The following is an 18,842-nucleotide window of genomic DNA, read 5'->3' as shown; positions in this document are numbered from 1 at the left end:
CGAGACCCCCTCCGTGCGCCCCCCGCCCCCCCTCCTGCCGCCCCCCCCAGTAATGCCGCCCCGCCAGTACCTAAAACCGTCACTGTTAATGAGGGCAGAAAATGCAGAACCTACACACAGAGTGACAAGTGAGACAACACACTGTACAGGTTAGGGTAGACCTTGTTGTCTTTAGGCATGGCTTCAGGTTATCCTATCCTTTCTGTTTTTCCCTGCAGAATGCTGATGCAGATGATGTGATCTTTTTTACTCTCCTATCTTTAATTATGGTGGTAAAAGTAAAGCAGACATATTTAAAAGTAGTTATTCGTCTTTGTGACCCTTATTTCATGTGCATTCATATAATCGTCCTTACAGACTGAATAAACATAGACATGTATACGACAGCTTTGTTGCATGTGGAAAATGCCATTTAACAAGTCTTGGTGATGGACTTGCCAAATGCTTTGGATGTTGTAGATGAATGACAATAGAAAGTAGTGAAAGAAAGTGGTTGGCACAGTTTGTGTTAAAAGCGTTGAATCAAGGCATTGTTCTTATTTTAGGATTTTATTTTTTCCCCTGGTGAGATTGTCTGCCAGCACAGCCTGGGCCACCATTGCTACACAGACCAATCTCAGCACAGGTCAATCTCAGCCCAGACCATCCCACCCAACCCCTAACTCCCCACCCTAATCCTGTTTAACGTGGACGCTAGTAAAACCACAAAGCTTGTGGTTCTGGCATCCAAGGCACTGCTCCGGGAGGTAACCCTTCTCTGAAGTCTGCGACAGACTGTGAGTTGGTCACCCTTCAGTCCTGATTCAAGCCGGACATAAAATCTGCCCTCTGAAAAATATCTTGTCTACTCATCATCCCTGCACTGGCTCCCAATCAAGTCCCATGTTACTTCCAAATTCCTACTCCTCACCTACAAGTCCTGTCCATGCCCTTCGCAGTACCTTGCATACCGCTGACACACTTGAGCCCTCTTCTCAGAACCTGTTACTCTGACATGGTACTGCTAACCACCACCCACACCAGGTTACAGTCTTGGGGGATAGAGCTTTGAAACACACAAACTCCTCCCTACTGAGCTCTTTATACTTCTGTTTCCAATGAGTTCTTTAGCAAGGGGCTCTAGTCAGCCAAACCTTTGGATTAAGTTACAGATTGTGTTTCCCTTAAGGAAACATTACATGTACTCTACCTTGAGTCCATTACAAAAAAGCGGTTATGTATAAATCTAGTCAAGATTCATCACAGTCGAGAGACACGTTTTCTCTCGTCCTGTACATGACACTCATGGACAAAGCATAGACATAGTTGAGGTCAGGAGAATTTTTTTAGCGTGCGGCACAAGGGTGATACTGCTGCTATTTGCAGGCGATGTTGTACTTTATACTTCATTGCAGAGTGACCTCTAGCACGCCGTGAAGCTGTTCACAGTCGTGTGTGAAGTGGTCAGTATGCCACTCCACATCTCCAGGTCTCCAGCAGGGATCCCCCCCTAGAAGAGCTGCATAGGAAGCTGCCAGGGAAAGGCTCCCCTACCGAACCTGCTTTCACTGTGATTGACTTCTACTTTTTCTAATATTTCAGCCACAGGACAGAAATGGAGTAAGGCCGTAGCTACGCTTAATACTTCCATTTTAAAAGCTGCAGTTACAACCGATGGTGTCACCTAATGTTTACCAAGTGGTTATTTGTCATTTCTGATCTTGCCCGCAGTAGATGGAAGCAATAGAAAAAGTTCTTCCAATGGAGTAAGCCACAGCCGAATCCATTCAGTGAAACATTGCAGAATATATTTTGACATATATCGTTAATCACACTTGGCGCTCGGCCCCACTAGAGATTAAAACAATAACTAAATTCAAGACTGGGATTATAATTATATTTTTATCACCATCACCATACCATACACATGTCAAAATAATACAGATGCTGTCATACAATTTCCATGCTTTGTCAATAATATACATATGACACACATCTACACCAAATACTCATTGACGTTTCAAAAATATAGATAGATCCTGAGTACTTTGAACTGCTATCACATGTGAACAGGCCTGCAGACTGAGCATAGCTTTGCTGCAAGGTTCCACCTTGAATTATTTACAACAAGCTATGCCATCATTAAATGCGGAAACATCAGATTGTCAAAGCTTTTTGACAGAGAGTCACACCCTTTCATGCTTGCTTTAGCTTCCCCATAGAGATGTGGGTGTGTCCATTTGGAAGTATTGTTGAATCAGATTTGACACGGAACTCAAGCTTTCACCACCTTTAAAGGTGCACACCCATGTGAGCATCGTCATCATCGTCTAGAATAACACTGCAAAAAAAATGTGGTTAGGCAGCAATGAACGCTAAACAAACACTCAACAAGGGCTCCTACAGCAAAAGCAGTGATAATGATATATTATATCATGATAATCATAAAAATTACAAACGTAAATGTCAAGTGCAAAATACTTTGTATAAATCCCTCATTGTTTTGGATTAGTGGCCCTTAAACTCTCAACATCCCATGCACAACAGACACAATTCCAGTGCATGTGCTGACATGCATCAGACCAAGGGGACACACCTTAACACTGTGTTTTTTTGGCATGAGTCAACCTCTCTAAGAGACAGACACAATGAGTAATGTCTTTCCAATGAATTAGCTTGCCAACAGAACCCTGAATTCATGAATGAACGAGCAGTTACCAATACTATACACCTGTTTTTGTGTGGGAGTGTGATGATGTCAGTCAACAGTGCAGGCGCAGGAAATTTCTTCCCAGAATTTCATCTGTTTTGAGTGGAACACATCTGTTCCACTCTATACCGTCATCAAACCAACAGTATGTCACCTGACATGCTGGGAAAACATCACATTGTGAGAATTGATTCACAGCACTGTGACTGGGAATCTGACTAGGCTGTACCAGGCCTTCCGGTTCACCCTCGTCCAAGCTTCTTGTGTTAGACGCTCCATGGTCTGGTCACAAATCAGACCCAGGACTGCTGGGTCTAAGATAAAACACTTCATGACTGGTATCACACCCAGAGAGAACGCTTGCCTTCACCCTTACACAGGGAATCCATTTCCTGGACTCCACCCCTTAATCATGCAGAATAGATTGCTATCGCCCATCTGACTCACAGGAGCCTACACTACAACTCACCTACTCATTAACTCACACTTTTGCCCTCACGTCTATATTCATTCATAGTTGTACTGGCTCCCTGTGGGTTTACCTTTTTTAAACAATAATTCTACAATTTTGTAATTTTGTGTGCATATGTAGAGGAGTGAAGTTATTGATGATTAATGATTAATGACTACTAGAACCCTTGACAATCTTCAGTTTCACATGCTCCTTTCCCACAGCAGTTTCATGTTTGTAATGATTGTTACACGTTGCCTAGCAACCGATTTCTCGTCATTACAGGTTTTGTTTTGTTTTGTGTGGGGTCTGTGGGTAGGGACAGGGAGTGAGTGAGAGAAATGGAAAGGCAGGGATTTGATAATTATGGTGATTACGTATCATCTCTCGTTGTCAGGTGTTCAACTTCAAAGTGTTTTGTGTTTCTGAATGAATAACGCAGTGAACGTCTTTTTTAATTTTAGTTTTTACATTTCATGGCTAGGAATAAAAATGTCTGAAAACACAAAAGGTTGTAAAATGAGAATGTAAAAAACGTGGAATCTAGTTTCTCCAGTGGTGGCTGAAGGTGTGTCTGGTTAGCTCATTTCAACATGTGAGAACAAGTTACAATCGCTTCTCCTCATAAACCGCACACACCTCCTCTACTTTACCTTCTCACCTAGGCTTGATTTTGGCCTCACTCTGCTCCTGCTATTACTAAACCTCAGACATTTAATGTATCCCAACACTGACCTCCATTGCTGTCATGTACTTATCGTACCCGATACCGAATATTGTACAATATGTCCTAAAACAAAATAAACATCTTGGGAAATTATTTTCTTGACTTTCTTCAGCCAGGTTTGGTCTCATTGAGATGACACCTGGACAAGACAGTAGCAGCATACAATAAAAGACAATAATATTTAAAGGCTTGTCTAACAAATTGTCTTGTAAAAGCTGTGCTGGTGAGGATGCATGATAACAATAATAATGTGTGTGAGACAGCGTTACAGCTATTGATTACTGACAGTCAAAGTTGGTTTTATTTATTGGTTTTAAGTATTTGTTAGGATTGTTTGGCTGTTTTTAGATCTTTTAAAATGATGATGTCTGCCATTATATTAATTAACTATAGAATGCATTAAATATAAAAACAAAACTGAAAGAAGTTACATAATTCTGCAAATTGTATGTATGTGACACACCCTACAACATTCCAACCCATAGTGTGTGTGTGCGTGTGTGTGTGTCTAAGTACAAGCTCTGAGGCATACTCAAAGTATAAAAGTAAAAGGTAGCCCTGAGACATTTAAACCGGCTGTTTCTGTGCAAAGCTAGCTGGGACTCATGTTATGTTAATATTATTTGAAGACTGTTGAAGCTAATTTCAAATGAAATAAACAATAGGTTGTACTGAAAATAATGAACATCAACATTTATCCAATGTGTAGATCAGTTTTCAATGTCTGATGTCTAATTAAGCCTTAAACTCTTTAATTAGAAATTCCCTCATCTCTACAGGAGTTTCATCCATCCTCACTCGCTACGCTAGTAATTCTCCCTGAACGCCATTCTTTGCTCTGGCCAGAGTCGATGCTTCAATGTCTGTCTGTCTGCATGTTTGAGCATGCATGCGTGTGTGTGTGTGAGTGGGTGTGCGCATGTCTTTGCATGTTTGCACATGCATGTGTGTGTGTGTGTGTGTGTGTGCACGTGCATGAAAGAGAGATAGACACACTAGTAGAAGTAAAAAGGTGTATAACTCAGGACACACCACGGTCAGTGCTACTGGCTTTGCGATGCTCTTTATTATCCAACGATTATCCGAATTTCAATACAATTTGCATTCTGACATCACAAGAATGATGACCGACAAACTGGCTACAGACCCGCTTGGGGAGTGAGCACTCGTACACAGTGATCTGTGGTGCTGATACCAATGGAAACACCTTTGAGAATCCTCCCTTGCTATCACCGATCTAGCGTGTGGGCCAAGACGGCTTTGTAATCTGTGTGGACTGATACTAAGCTGCATACCACGCCTCTGCCAGGAAACACAGACAAACAGTGTGTGGGTCTGTGTGTGTGTGTGTGTGTGGTGAGTGTGCGTGGGACAGAGTCAGTTTCTGAAGAGGGAATGTGACTACTACTATTACTACTATAAGTATGAATGAACGATGCAGGAGTGCCAACATCATGGTAATTTGTGGCCCAGCTCCTGAGACCTGAGGAATCGTCTTTTGTGTGTTTCTCCCCACCCCACCCCCCGCCCACTAGCCCTTCAGCCACCACACCTCACCTGGAATGAGAGATGAGATGGCCCATGGAAAACATAACTTGGCAACGCCCTAAGGGTCCGCCTGAGTAAATCTGCAGATCTGCATCGTTTGACAGCTGGTCACAACAGGTTTGGATAGACTTTGGATGTGCCACAGCCTGCCACACCCAGCACTGGCACCTATGGGGAGAGCTACGCTGGCAGTTTCATTGTTTCAAGATATCGTAATTTCCTTTTCATCCCAAGCTTCTATAAAGAAATTCTCTCATGACGTTTACGCAGGAACCCCAATCGGGGTGTAGAAGGGCGGCACGCCTTAGACGTGCTTCTGCCTCAAGCGAAAAATGCCCTGATGTTCTACAATGAGAACTATGAATGATAGAAGTTTATATAGGTACTTGTTCAGACAGATCCAGGTCCAGACTCATTGACAGAATATCATGTTATGCCTGGGGTGCCTCGTGTCTTACAGTGATTTGCAGCCAATTTATTTTATTAGACTTGACAAATGACGATCCCAAAACTTATTACCTGGAAGAGGATCAGACACAGTAACTGTTTATTACACGCACAGCTTCTATTGCTTTGAGCAATATAATTTGGCCACACGCAGCCCTGCCTTTCTTTCTCTACAACATCAGAAAAATGTTGTGGAATTCTGTTACCATTGAAAAGATGATCTTTGCTGCAGACATCATACCTTATCTCCAAAGGCACTCCTGCATTTGTTTATTCATTTTCATTGTTACAATTTTAAATTGTGTAAAGACATGGTTGAAAAACAATTCTCTGTGGGAAATGCAAAACATGTCAATCAAATGATCCGTGGCAAGGTTTGTTGGTACTTCACCTTTGCCTTGATAGATGCATCAGAACCGTGCGTTAAGGCTCAAACTAGTATGTCCTCTTTCTGCGTCTTTCTCTCCTCCCCACTGCAGGCCCCATGTAGGACGTGTGTTTCCTCCTCGTTCCTGAGGCGTCATGTGCAGAAGCAGAAGAATCAGCTGTGAACAGAGAGACATTATAAAGATTACTTTCATAGTTTACAGGCCATACTACTGCTGACCAACTTATTGTTTGCCAATAAGTACGAAGTACAGAAATACGAAGCGAAAGAAAGTAAAATTCCCCGTTCACCAAGATTTTATATTGTGTGGGGAAAATAGCTACAATAGCCAATGTCAAGGAGCTGGCCAAGAGATTTAATCAATTGTTACATATTTGTTTAGGACAAACACCTTTGCACTCAAGACTAATCAATATTTTCTCCTTAGTTTGACCAATCCAAATCTTCTTTTTCTTATGTTCATTCCTTCTTAAAGCAAATGTGCATGTGCATGCATTAGTGTGTGTGTTTATGTGTATCTGTTTGTGTGCAAGCATTTGTGTGTGTTTGCATGTTTGTGTGTGTGTGTGTGTGTGTGTGTGTGTGTGTGTGTGTGTGTGTGATTCTGTATGTGCATAAGTGTATGTGGTCTATATTGTATATAATGTACATTTTTTTAGTGTCTGGTATTGTAACATGCTTCATCATGAATTATGAGTGTCTAGTATACCTAGGGGCTTACTTCACCTAAGAATGCTATGCATCCTTTCTGATGGCCACAACACAAAAAGAGAGAATGACTAAGTGGTTCACCTATTATGCAATTATTTAAACAATTTGAACAGACGCATCTTAGGTAGTAAAAGTGGTGTGTGTGTGTGTGTGTGTGTGTGTGTGTGTGTGTGTGTGTGTGTGTGTGTGTGTGTGTGTGTGTGTGTGTGTGTGTGTGTGTGTGTGTGTGTGTGTGTGTGTGTGTGTGTGTGTGTGTGTGTGTGCGTGCGTGCGTGCGTGCGTGTGTGTGTGTGTGTGTGTGTGTGTGCATTTGCATGCAGTTCCACTTTTACTACCTAAGATGCGTCTGTTCAAATTGTTTAAATAATTGCATTATAGGTGAACCACTTAGTCACTAGAGTAAGTGGAGCAACTAGAGTTGTGGCCATCAGAAAGGATGCATAGCATTCTTAGGTGAAGTAAGCCCCTATGTATACTAGACACTCATAATTCATGATGAAGCATGTTACAATACCAAATACAATACAATACACACACACACACACACACACACACACACACACACACACACACACACACACACACACACATACATGCATAGGTTCACACTTGCACTGTGCATCTTCTATTCATTAATGTATAATTTGCAGCGTAGAAAATAGCCCCCAGGGTCAGTTTCTCTTTCTACACAACCACAAGATGCCCCACAAAACAGGACAGATTTAGATCGCTGCTTGGTTTTTTCTAGTTTTGTAGTACTGAGCTGAAATACGAATCAAGTGAAAAATGCATATTTAAAGAAATACAATTTAGCAAATTTTATTTAGAAATTGTGTTTCTTTATCGTTGCACCCTCACACATCCCACATTCTCGGCGTGGTTGAACTTTAATCTTTTAAATTATTACGAAAATGTTACTGGAACCTTCCACCTCTAGTGACCATAATATCAAAGCCAGATATGACAGAACATGACCCTGTCTTGAGTAGGGGCGTTTGGTATGTTTCAGCTTTCAGATATTAAAGCATATGTTGACCTCCTACTGTTTACCACAGGCTTGTGTGCAAAGGGTTTGTGTGTGTGCTTTCTATGGACAGTATGTAACTCTGAATTCTATTCTTGCTCCAAGGTAAACTAAAAGAGAGGTGGGGTCGTTCCTTGTTAACTGCTCCTTGAACTACCTGCATTTTTTTTTCAATATTTGGACTCAAGGAATCAGTAATCATGCTTTTCATATTTTGTTTTCCTTAAATAACATAAAAGTATGATGTGTGTGGCCTGAGGCATGCGACTGCAGTGCAGGCACGCCCACAGTGGAAGACATTTGTCAGGGACGTGGAGAATTTCCCATTTGTTTCCTACACACAGCTGACAGCAGACAGTAGATTCAGGAACCACAGGATCAGGGTTTTATATTTCTAATAAATACTACTTGTGAAATGGCGTAATGGGTCTTCTCACATGGACTGTGAAAAAAGGAACCTGTAGACCTACTGAACGCTATAGACAGAAAGTTTAAAGAGTTGAGAGAGTTGAAACACAACAAACAGCACCACCAGCTGGCAGAAATCTTGATGGTGTTCAAATGATGGCTGTGGTTATATATAAGGTTATATTTGTCTCAAGTCCCAGCCCACTTGTTTTTAATGTTCTGGGCCCAGGATTCACTGTGTGTGATAGGTTGATAAATATACTCTGAGCTAAGAGGTGAATTGAAGTAGAAATTCTGGATGATTTTCAGGCTAGTACTAGACAGCATGTAAAAAAAGTAAAGTAAAAATGAACACTACGACCTTCAAATGAAACATTTTTATTTTGGGATGAAACTCAGTTTAAATGGAAATAAGTTTTCTTCAAAACTGTTCTTGAATAGCCCAATGCATTTGGCCTTCATCAGTAATACATTTTCCTTTTACATAAGTCCTTTTTTTCACTTTTGCGGTTTGCTTTTTTTCACTTTTGAGGTTTGCATCAAATTTGAACACAAATGGAATCAGCCTTATATGGTGGTGGGCAAATGTGTGGAACAATTTCTTTCTTTCTTTTTTTCCTAATTGTCTGTTTTTAACAGAACATGACATCAAGGGGTGAACCATTCAGGTGAACGTCTGAACTTCACTCTTCAACGGGGGCTTCCACTGGCTCCTCCTCTGTTGTGTTCTCCAGCTCCACCGCGGCACTCGGCTTCTCCTCGGCAGCCACCGGTGCCACCGGCTCCACCAGCTCGGCCTCCTGCTTCTCCTGCTTCTCCTCTGTCTTGACAACAACGGCTTCTACCTTGGTTACCGTGGTGGCAGAGATGCTGCTGCTGCTTACTTTGTCGTCCCCGCTGCTCACCACTGCCCCCTCGTGCCCACCAATGGTGGTGCTGACTGCATGTGATCCACCGAAGGAGGCGCTAACGTATGATGGTGTGCGGGAGCTCTCCATGCTAAAGGCGTTGTAATTTGAAGCTGGACAAAAATAAATAGTTGCATTTGTCTGTGAGTATCGAAAAAAAGTATTTCTATGTTATGTATTTGTGATGTATGGTCGGTTAAGTTTACGTTTTATTTTATGGAAAAACAAACTTACATGTCTGCTTTGACACACATGTCTTGATCCCCGTGAGCAACCTGTGGAATCGGATGCAATGATAAGAATAAGCAAACGATTGTACAAAACCAGTGAATGCATTAGTCTAACGGTACCGCCCCTGGTTCCATCAGCCACCACAAGCCATACCTGTCCTCCTCTCCTTCCAGCAGCTTCCTGTAGGTGGCGATCTCAATGTCCAGGCCCAGCTTGACGTTCATCAGCTCCTGGTACTGGCGCACCTGCATGGCCATGTCGTGCTTGGCTCTCTGGAGGGCCTCCTCCAGGTCTCTGATGCGGAGCTTGGCGTCCTTCACCGCCATCTCACCGCGCTCCTCAGCCTCTGCGATCTGACCCTCCAGGGTGTTGCGCTACAGGTAGAGAAGTTGCTATTCAATCTTTTGGTGAAGATTGTGTCCGAGCTGAATCTATTCCTTTCTTAAGCTCATAAGCCTTGTGTGCATAGTTTGAGAGAGCATACTGATGGTGTACGTCGGAATGCAATATGCAGGGACAAACTAGATGGTTTACAATAATAAATCCACCATCCGTGCTTAAAATACTATTTGCACACTGTAGATTTGGACAGTAATGCAGCCTTCAATAGCGGTCATCATCCATGAATCACAGTTGGATAGGGTAGCGGTTAGCTGGGAGTAGGACTCCCAGCCAGGAGGTTCTTGGTTCGATCCACAAAGCCCACAATCTATAGCTGCAGGCCTCCTAGAGCCCTCCTGCTGAATGACCCTGGACCTGTGGAACAGTGAGCGATCCTCACCTGGGCCTTCACCATGTCGATCTCCGACTGAAGCCTCATAATCCTGCGGTTGATCTCGGCGATCTCAGCCTTGGTTGACTTCACGTCATTTCCATGCTGCCCTGCTGACTGCTGCATCTCCGCATACTGGTTCGGTCCGGTCCCAGCCAGAACAAACAAACAGCGAGAAGACAGGGAGGTTGATGACAATTCCCAAACTCATCCTGTTGATGTTGGAGTGTCGTCTTGCGTTGCTTTGCAGAACTTACTACCTGAATATGTGCGTATTGTTTACAGTCTTACAGTTACATTCACATTCATTAAGCACATGAAAACTGAACACTGAAAAGCAAGGCTGCGTGTCATAGCATTGCAATCAAACTCAGAGTCACAACAAAATAAATGAAACTAAATAAAGTCCTGTGCAAGGAGCAAAAGGATTGAGAACAGTCAAATATTTCTTGACCAATTCATGTCTGAGACGACGGTTCTTGAAGAGAGCTCCTATCTATTCTTAAAACAGTTGTGTGTGTGAGACGGCTGCCGGTCGTACCTTAGACTGGTACCAGGCCTCGGCCTCGGCTCTGCTGCGATTGGCAATGTCCTCATACTGTGCGCGCACTTCCGCTACCACAGCGTCCATGTCCAGGCTCCGGCTGTTGTCCATCTCCACGATGACAGAGGTGTCCTTGATCTGGCTCTGCATCTCACGCAGCTCCTGATGATAATATATCATGAATTCTATTCTTAATTTTGCTGTATCTCGGTAGCCTAAATGCGTACTTTTGATTTAGAAATGAACACGTTTTTTTGGAGTGGCCAATACCAAGGGGTAATTCCCCAATATCATGACAATTTATTTTAAGATATAAGTTTACCACATCGTAGAGCTGTCTCAGGAATTCAAGTTCATCCGAGAGGCTGTCCAATTTAGCCTCAAGTTCCACTTTAACGATGTAGGCTGCATCTGTGTCCTGCAAAGGACAACACAATGTATTGTTGCATAGGGAAACCATTGAAACCAACCATTGACTATAGCTTGGACTCTATTGCACTTTGAGTCCAGTTATAGTTTGGAGACTGTTCTCTATCATTCTGGTTTGGGTGGATGCAACAAACCTTCTTTATCAGCACAAAGGTATTCTCTGCTTCGTTGCGCTTGTTGATCTCGTCCTCATACCTAAAAGAAAGAGAAAGTAAGTCTTCATTCACAGTGATGGTTCATTCATCCTCAGGTTACAAGGAGCTTTTGTTGATTATAAACCATAAGATAAGATCTTCTTATCTTCTTCTTAAGTTCGTTGCTCCTCTCAGGAGCATAGGCCAAGAGATAAGATACTTGACTACTCCCAGGGAGGATCTGGGGATAACCAGCGTCACTCACCTGTTCTTGAAGTCCTCAACCAAGCTCTTCATGTTATACAGCTCGGACTCCATCCGCAGCTTCTCGTTACCCAGGCCGTCCAGCTGTCTGCGCAGGTTGGAGATGTAGGCCTCGAACATGGCGTCCATGCTGGAGGGACTGCTGGTCTGTTCCTGGAGCAGCTTCCACTTGGTCTCCAGCATCTTGTTCTGCTGCTCCAGGAAGCGCACCTGCAGATAAAACCTCCAAGTTCAGCATCATGCAGGATATTTCAGGAAATTGTTTGAGGGTTTGTGGATGGAATTGGAGGAAGGGATGGACTGATGAATGTTACAAGGTTTCAATTAAACTAAATAACAAGAATTTTTTTAATCCAAATAGTATTATGTTGGGCAGACTTAATAAATTCTTGAAATATTCATTGACAGTTTGGGGTACTGCACTTGACTGAAAGGGTTAGTCACAAAGAAACACACAACATGAACACAAAAGGAGCATTTTACTATGTTGCCATATAGTGCCAACTGACTTTAAATGTCACAGTAATTACTGTAAGATCTGTTCCAGATTATAATTGCTGTGTTCCAACACAAAGGGGCACTGTTTCTCAGCCCTGGCTCACAATCCTCTCACAATGTTAATATGCTGTCCTCAAGTTGGGGTACGCTGTTCTTTCTCCCTACACAGCAAAACATGGACAAAATAATGAGCAAAACCGTTCTGTATATGATTGCATACATCTATGTGTGTGTGTGTGTGTGTACTTCTGTGTGTGTGTGTGTGTGTGTGTGTGTGTGTGTGTGTGTGTGTGTGTGTGTGTGTGGTCACACGTGTGTCTGTTTGAGTCTGATTGTGTAAGCATGTGCGTGCATGGGCGTGGCATACATGTATTTGTCTGTGCATTCATGGATGCATACTTGCATTTACAAGTGTGTGTGTGTTTGTTTATGGGTGCAGGTCCCCTGTGATGGCAGCTTTATGACAAAGGTGTGTGTAGAGGAGTGGTTGCTTCTTTTTGCAATCATGCATAGTCAAGCTTGGTGGATCGTGGCTGAAGCTCTTGCTCTTAGTCAGGCTTCCTCCATTGTTCAGGTGTTCATGTTTGTAGATATGTATGATTACACTCCACTTTCTGTATGGTGTTCAATAAACTCAGATCCAGCAGATGTCATAGCATAACTTCTATGGGGAGATGGCTCAGAGCCTGGGCCAGAAACCAGAAACTGCAAGGGGTGGAGTTACACCTTGTTTCCTGTTTGGTCATGGAGATATTCGACAAAAGAGAAACTCGTTTACATGAGTGGGTGAAGCGTTCTACACTGACCAAATCTACAAAGTGTTGATTTGAAACATTTAACAATACTTTTGTACAGTTTAAAAATGCTGCCTTTAGCAACCTGATTGGTCTTTTGATTATTAATCAACAACATTGCTCTGTTCAGTGCAGAGCCATCACTCTGCAGAAGACGATGGAAATTTTGGACTCCATGTCCTCTGACGGTGGGAAAATAACTATGCTTCTGGCCTAAACTCAAGGGTCTCAAACCGATATGAGCAGGCTAAGGCATCACTGAGATCCAATATAAGGAAGATAATATTCATAAGCCAGTCAAAATGCCACAACTCCCTGAAGAAATCTTCTGCAACCTGAGGCGGTTTGCCTTACATGCAGGCATTTTGAGCTCGCGTTCAAGCTTCTTTTGGCTAATGAAATGAAGGGTTAGGGTTAGGGTTAGGGATAACGGGATGAGGGGTTTGCTCTGAGATTGTGGCTCAGCAGCAGCAGGGAGCCACCAGGAGGCCCCGCTCCACAGAAGGGACTCACCTTGTCGATGAAGGTGGCGAAGCGGTTGTTGAGGGTCTTGATCTGCTCTTTCTCCTGGGTGCGGACCACCTGGATGCTGGGGTCGATCTCCAGGTTCAGGGGCGCCAGGAGGCTCTTGTTGACCGTCACAGACGTGATGGGGGCCGCTCTGGTGGCCATGCCTCCACCCATACCCCCAGCCATGCACATACCGCCACCCATGCCCATACCACCACCCATGCCCATACCGCCACCCATACCTCCGCCGACGCCCATGTAGCCATACTCTACGCTGCCGCCGCCTCTCTGGCCAGACCCCCCGGCCACGTACCCGCCCACCACGAAGCCTCCGCTGCCGGCGCCCATGCCGGCTCCGCTGGAGCCCACGCCCCCATAGGAGCTGCGGACGGCGAAGGACTGCTTGCCGGCGCCGGGACCCCCGTAGCCGGAGAAGGAGCGGCTGCTGTAGCACCTCTGGCCCGGGCCGGCCCCGCCCCCCCCGGAGGAGGTGGACCTGGAGGAGACGGTGGTGGTCTTCAAAGCTCTGACAGACATGGTCACACGGCAAAGGGATTTAGGTTGGTTTTCTTCAAAAGCACCGAGATGCAGCGGGCTTGTGTTGGGGCGTGTGCGGAGGCAGAGATCCAGTGGAAGAGAGAGACACGGAGAGAGACGGAGAGAGAGAGAGAGAGCCAGTGAGTGAGTGCAGCTTCAGGCAGACAGACCCTCCCCGGTGCCATGCTGCTATTTATCGGGAGCGGAACAGAGACACCGTCGAGGTGTGGTCGGACAGCCCCCTCGGTATGGGGCGGGGGGGCGGGGGGGTGGGGGGGGGAAGGTGGTGTGAGCTGGAGCAGAGGTGGGGAGGAGGAGGAGGAGGAGGAGAGTTGGTATAGCAGGGGGAAAAACAGCATCATGTTACACATTTACAGCACACATCTTACACAATGGTCACTTGTGAGCGTTTTTCACCTTGTTTTTTAAGCTCACTTGGAAACTGGTTTTATTTGTCGTCCTCTCCTGCCATGTTTGGAGTCGCTTAGATTGATTAGGCCAAGTTTTTCCTCCAGCCCCCTGTGTTGGCCTGACCTGTAGTCATTACGCACACGTTCCGCACTCACAAAGGCCCCATGGAACACTAGCGGCGTGCACCGAGTTTACACGTACGCACTAATTCAACACACCTATGCACAAATTCATGCAACGCCTTCATGTGCGTTGTGCTCTAGCATTTGGTATAATGAATATTATTTTTATGGCCTTTTCGCTACACCTAAGTTCTCACGGGCTTGACATATTGCGCCGTAAATCCTGTTTGCACAACCAGGGCCTGTATGTGTGCTGGCCAAAACCACAACAAGATAGATGTGGGAAAATGTAGATTCGGTGCCCCATTCCACTCTTGTTCTATTAATGACCCTCCCTTTGTCCGTTCATAGTCCCGAGTCTTCACATTAGGGTTGTTAAAGTGTTTATTCAATCATAGCAACAACTGCTACTCTCCATTAACCCCTATAAGTTGGTTAGTCACTATCTGTCAGGTGCAGTATATATATACCATACACATGCAGAATTCATACCATTCAAGAATGTGTAAAATCAATCAATCAAAATTAACACACACCCACCCACCACCACACCTCAGTCTGGGGCACCCCCCCCCCCATCTCACAGAGGTTATCGCGAAGAAGAGCGGGGAGGAGAACATTTAAACTCACTACATTCCTTCCTTATCGGCCCGCTAGAAGAACAAACAGACCCAGCCTCTTCCTCTCTTTCTCCCTCAGCCCCACCTTTGTGTTTCTTTAATCCTCCTGTCTCTCCCTCTCTCCCTCTCTGGCTCGACTGCTCGGTTGAGCTCTTCAACAAAGCTTGGTTATTCATATATGTGATGTATAAAAAACCTGTAGTGAACCTGGGTGGGTATTATGTAAGCTGTGTGTAATGGCCGGAGGGACTGGTTGATTGGGATATAGGGGCCTCTAGTTGTATTATCTCTGTGCACAATGGGATGCGTTTGAACAGGTACCTGTTGCCATGGTTGCACAAATAAGTACAAATAACCCACAGAATTGCTTGTTTTTAGGATTAGGACCGGACCCATATCTTAACATGCATATTTTTCTGACAATAAGTTTAAGTTAGTTTACATCTGGAGGGACAGTGACCCCTAATTCCTCCATATATCTCTGTGGATAAATATTTTTATGTTGATTTTTAATGAGTTGCCAAGAAAGTTTTCGCCCTCTTGTCAAATAACAACATGTCATTCAAACTAAGCAGCGTGGTATCTATCACGCTGTCAGAGCAACCAGAAATTACCGTGGTATCTTTCACTCTGTCTCAGAAAACCACCAGAAGAATGAACCAATGCTGACTTCAGATTTGGCTTGGCTGGGCACAAAAAAGTGATGTTATTTGTCCCACATTCTGAGAGCCGTGCTTGGTAAAAGAAAACCATATATGTACACATGACCAAGCAGCACTTATCGTTTGACAAGCCCTTGGGGACTGATAGTAACTAACCCTCCCACCTCTCTCTCATTAAGGTCTGAAGTAGGAGAGGTGTCTGTTTATTTTGTCATTTCTACATTCTTTCGTTAAAACTGCTGTTTCTGTGCAAGATGGAGGAGCAAGACAGAGACAGAGAGACAGAGAGAGAGAGAGCGAGGGAGAGAAATTTCAGAGGGTCACACCCTGACCTGAAGCCTGTTAAGACGGTGGTGATGTTTTCGGTTTGTACCATGCTGCAAAATGACACATAATGTTTGGAATGTGCCGGGAGAGAGGGACACTTACATGCTATGAGATAGAGATAGCAGGCTACAAAGTTGGCCCGAGTGTGAGTAGACAGTAATTGCAGCAGACAATGAACCAATTACATAATGATTGGCGGATTGGCATGCAAATGGTGACCCAGTGTTATGAGATCAATATTATGAGATGAGATCCAGTATAATGTGTTATTAGGGAATGTGGTGTGGGTTAATGAAAAGAGTTACATTTTCAGCTGATAATTCACATCCTTATGTCACTTCCTCCATGAATAATGATCATTTTGATTCAAATTAAATTAAAATGACAAAATATCATTCTTAGTTTATTAATGAGAACAACAAATACATCAGTAAGGGAGAATACTTTTCAGAAATCAATAAAACTAAATTAAATTCAAACATTGCATTTTCAGAATTAATTAATCAAGTTATCTTATTCAAGTGATCAAAAGTAGGCTGAAAAATATCAGGTTTGTCTCACCCATAACTGCATGGTTTATTTCAGAGAAAGACCTTGCTAAATTAGCTTATTAAAGCCATTCATAACGTTGATGAAGATGCCTGGCTTCCCCGGAGTCCTCTGCCCACACACAGCCTTAAACAAACAAACTCAGTACAACAACATACAATTCCCATGCTAGATAGAGGTGTGGTTGAAGTGTGGGTTGGTGCATGAAAGGGAACATTAACAATGCCACTGACCATACTTGACGCCAGGTGATTAAAGGGAACTTGTGCGTTCACGGCCACACCCATGCTTTTTTCTGTTTGAATACCGCCCTCTAGTGGGCACAGTTGGGATGACTCAAAAAACGGTAGGAGTGGCTTGGTTGGATTTAGTCTGTCTATGGGGTGGGGTTGGATCTTTCGCTCTCATTCGCTGTCAGCAATGCAGTCTACTGTGGGCTCAGAAATGTGACCCACTTAAGACTTTGAACCTAAACAGCCGTATAATTGTTGTGTTGACTGCGTTTTGAGTCTTACCAAACACATCATTGTCTTGGAACAATGGGGTCCATTTTTTTTTTTTAACCATTGATTTGTACATCTTTAACTCTACAATTGATAAAAGCATTACTATACGTTCGAACTGGGAGCAAAGTGTCTCGTTACAACACTCTCAAATCATTATCATATCAGAAAAAAACATTGACATCTGTAATTCCACAGTGAGGAGTGATAAAGAAAGTCCATAACAATCAGCATTAACAATGTCCCAATCCCCCCCGTGCTCCTTGTGGCCTCCTGAGGAATGTGTGGGAGCTAAAGCTGGACATGGCATCTCGTAGAGAAACCCTTGCTGCCTTTCCTTCACCTCTACAGTGCCTGGTCATAGCCGCCTTGGTCGTACAATTAGTATAGCGCGACACTTGGGATGACATGAAGACACACTCTGACTGCTTAGAAGAGTACAGTGAACGACTGATGCTACACTGATGCAACGTAAGGACATAATTGAGTTCAGATCATACTCCTTTGGCAGCATATTATCTTACTGCTGTGCTCATTTAGCGTTGGGTACATTTATAAACACGTGTGTGCCTCATGGTAGATCATGTGAGAGCATTACTCATTTGTACTCGAGCTAACCGAATGGAAAAAGTGAAGGGAAAAAAAGTAAAAGAATAAAGCCGACCAGTGGGAGTTCATCCCGGGTAAGGACGAAGCCCCCCCTCCCCGCTGCCCCCCTCCTCTCTCCAGTTGTTGACATCTGTCCAGGACCTGAAGCACATACAGCCCATTTGTTTGTTGGGACTCCCGCTGGGTGCTGTGGTGACTCACACGCACCAACCTCACCTCTCCATTAGCAGCCCTTTCGTCTTTGCTCTTCTCCTCCTCTTTCTCCCGTTCCTTCATCGAAGGTAGCTATGTGGAGGAAATAAAAGGGGTGGGCAGAGGGGGGTGCATGGATAACTGCACATTGGACCCAGTCTGATGATAAAATTCTGATTAAAAAAAAACAGTATTTGTTCAACTGAACAATGGGACAAAAAGTGAGTTGAATTATGTGTGACAGTTCATGGGCGGATCTGCTGCTTTCAGCAATGGCAAAAAGCTGGGAGGGGATTTCCCATGCAGTATCTGGGGATGAGGGAAGAAAAGCAGTGGAGCTGGAAAGCCAAACAAGATGGAGAGGAAGCACAGTCATAACTTAGACTTGAATCATACGAGTTTCCATGTTGAAATCTGCCTTCCCTGTCTTAATCAGAGACCGGACTCATGTGGTGGGTGTTTTCTCACTTGTGGCATTTTTCCCTCCTCACTTCTCTAAAAAGGAGTTCGTGTTTTGGTTTAGCTTCTTTCATATTTTTTTTCTTTCTTTTTTTGGTTACCATAGAAACGGCCAGAGCTCATTATGGACTTAGCGTTCCGCAAAGTGAACAATGCTGGGGATGGGTGGTGATGAGGATGCAGGGAAACTGTGAGAAAGTGTTGAAACTCTATCAAGCATAAAGGTGGGGTAAGATGGGAAGGATAAAAGGAGCCATGTTGTGGAGGACATCAGGGAGGAGTGTCTGCCTTTGTCAAAGCTGCACCTGGGGGGGAGAGTGGGGGGGGGTCACACACTGTTTTGTTACGCTGTTCTCTGGGGCCCAGTTCTCCTA

At 44.1% G+C, this 18,842-nt stretch overlaps 1 protein-coding gene across 1 annotated transcript; it reads right to left on the bottom strand.

Annotated features, from left to right (window-relative positions):
• Positions 1-9,076: 9,076 nt before the first annotated feature.
• LOC311338829 (keratin, type II cytoskeletal 8-like) lies at positions 9,077-14,113 on the bottom strand (the record flags this gene model as incomplete). The annotated part of the gene is made up of 9 exons (XM_084464151.1): positions 13,481-14,113; positions 11,677-11,885; positions 11,412-11,472; positions 11,171-11,266; positions 10,846-11,010; positions 10,314-10,439; positions 9,686-9,906; positions 9,536-9,576; positions 9,077-9,414 (listed from the first exon to the last, which is right to left on the bottom strand). The coding sequence occupies exons 1-9, from the start codon at positions 14,012-14,014 to the stop codon at positions 9,077-9,079; spliced, it is 1,791 nt and encodes a 596-aa protein (XP_084320277.1). The 5' UTR covers positions 14,015-14,113.
• Positions 14,114-18,842: the final 4,729 nt, after the last annotated feature.

The sequence above is a fragment of the Micromesistius poutassou genome, assembly GCF_964030765.1.
Source record: "Micromesistius poutassou genome assembly, chromosome: 2".
Lineage (NCBI taxonomy): Eukaryota > Metazoa > Chordata > Actinopteri > Gadiformes > Gadidae > Micromesistius > Micromesistius poutassou.
The sequence above is the reverse complement of the archived record's forward strand: the minus strand, read 5'-3'. Positions and strand labels throughout refer to the sequence as shown.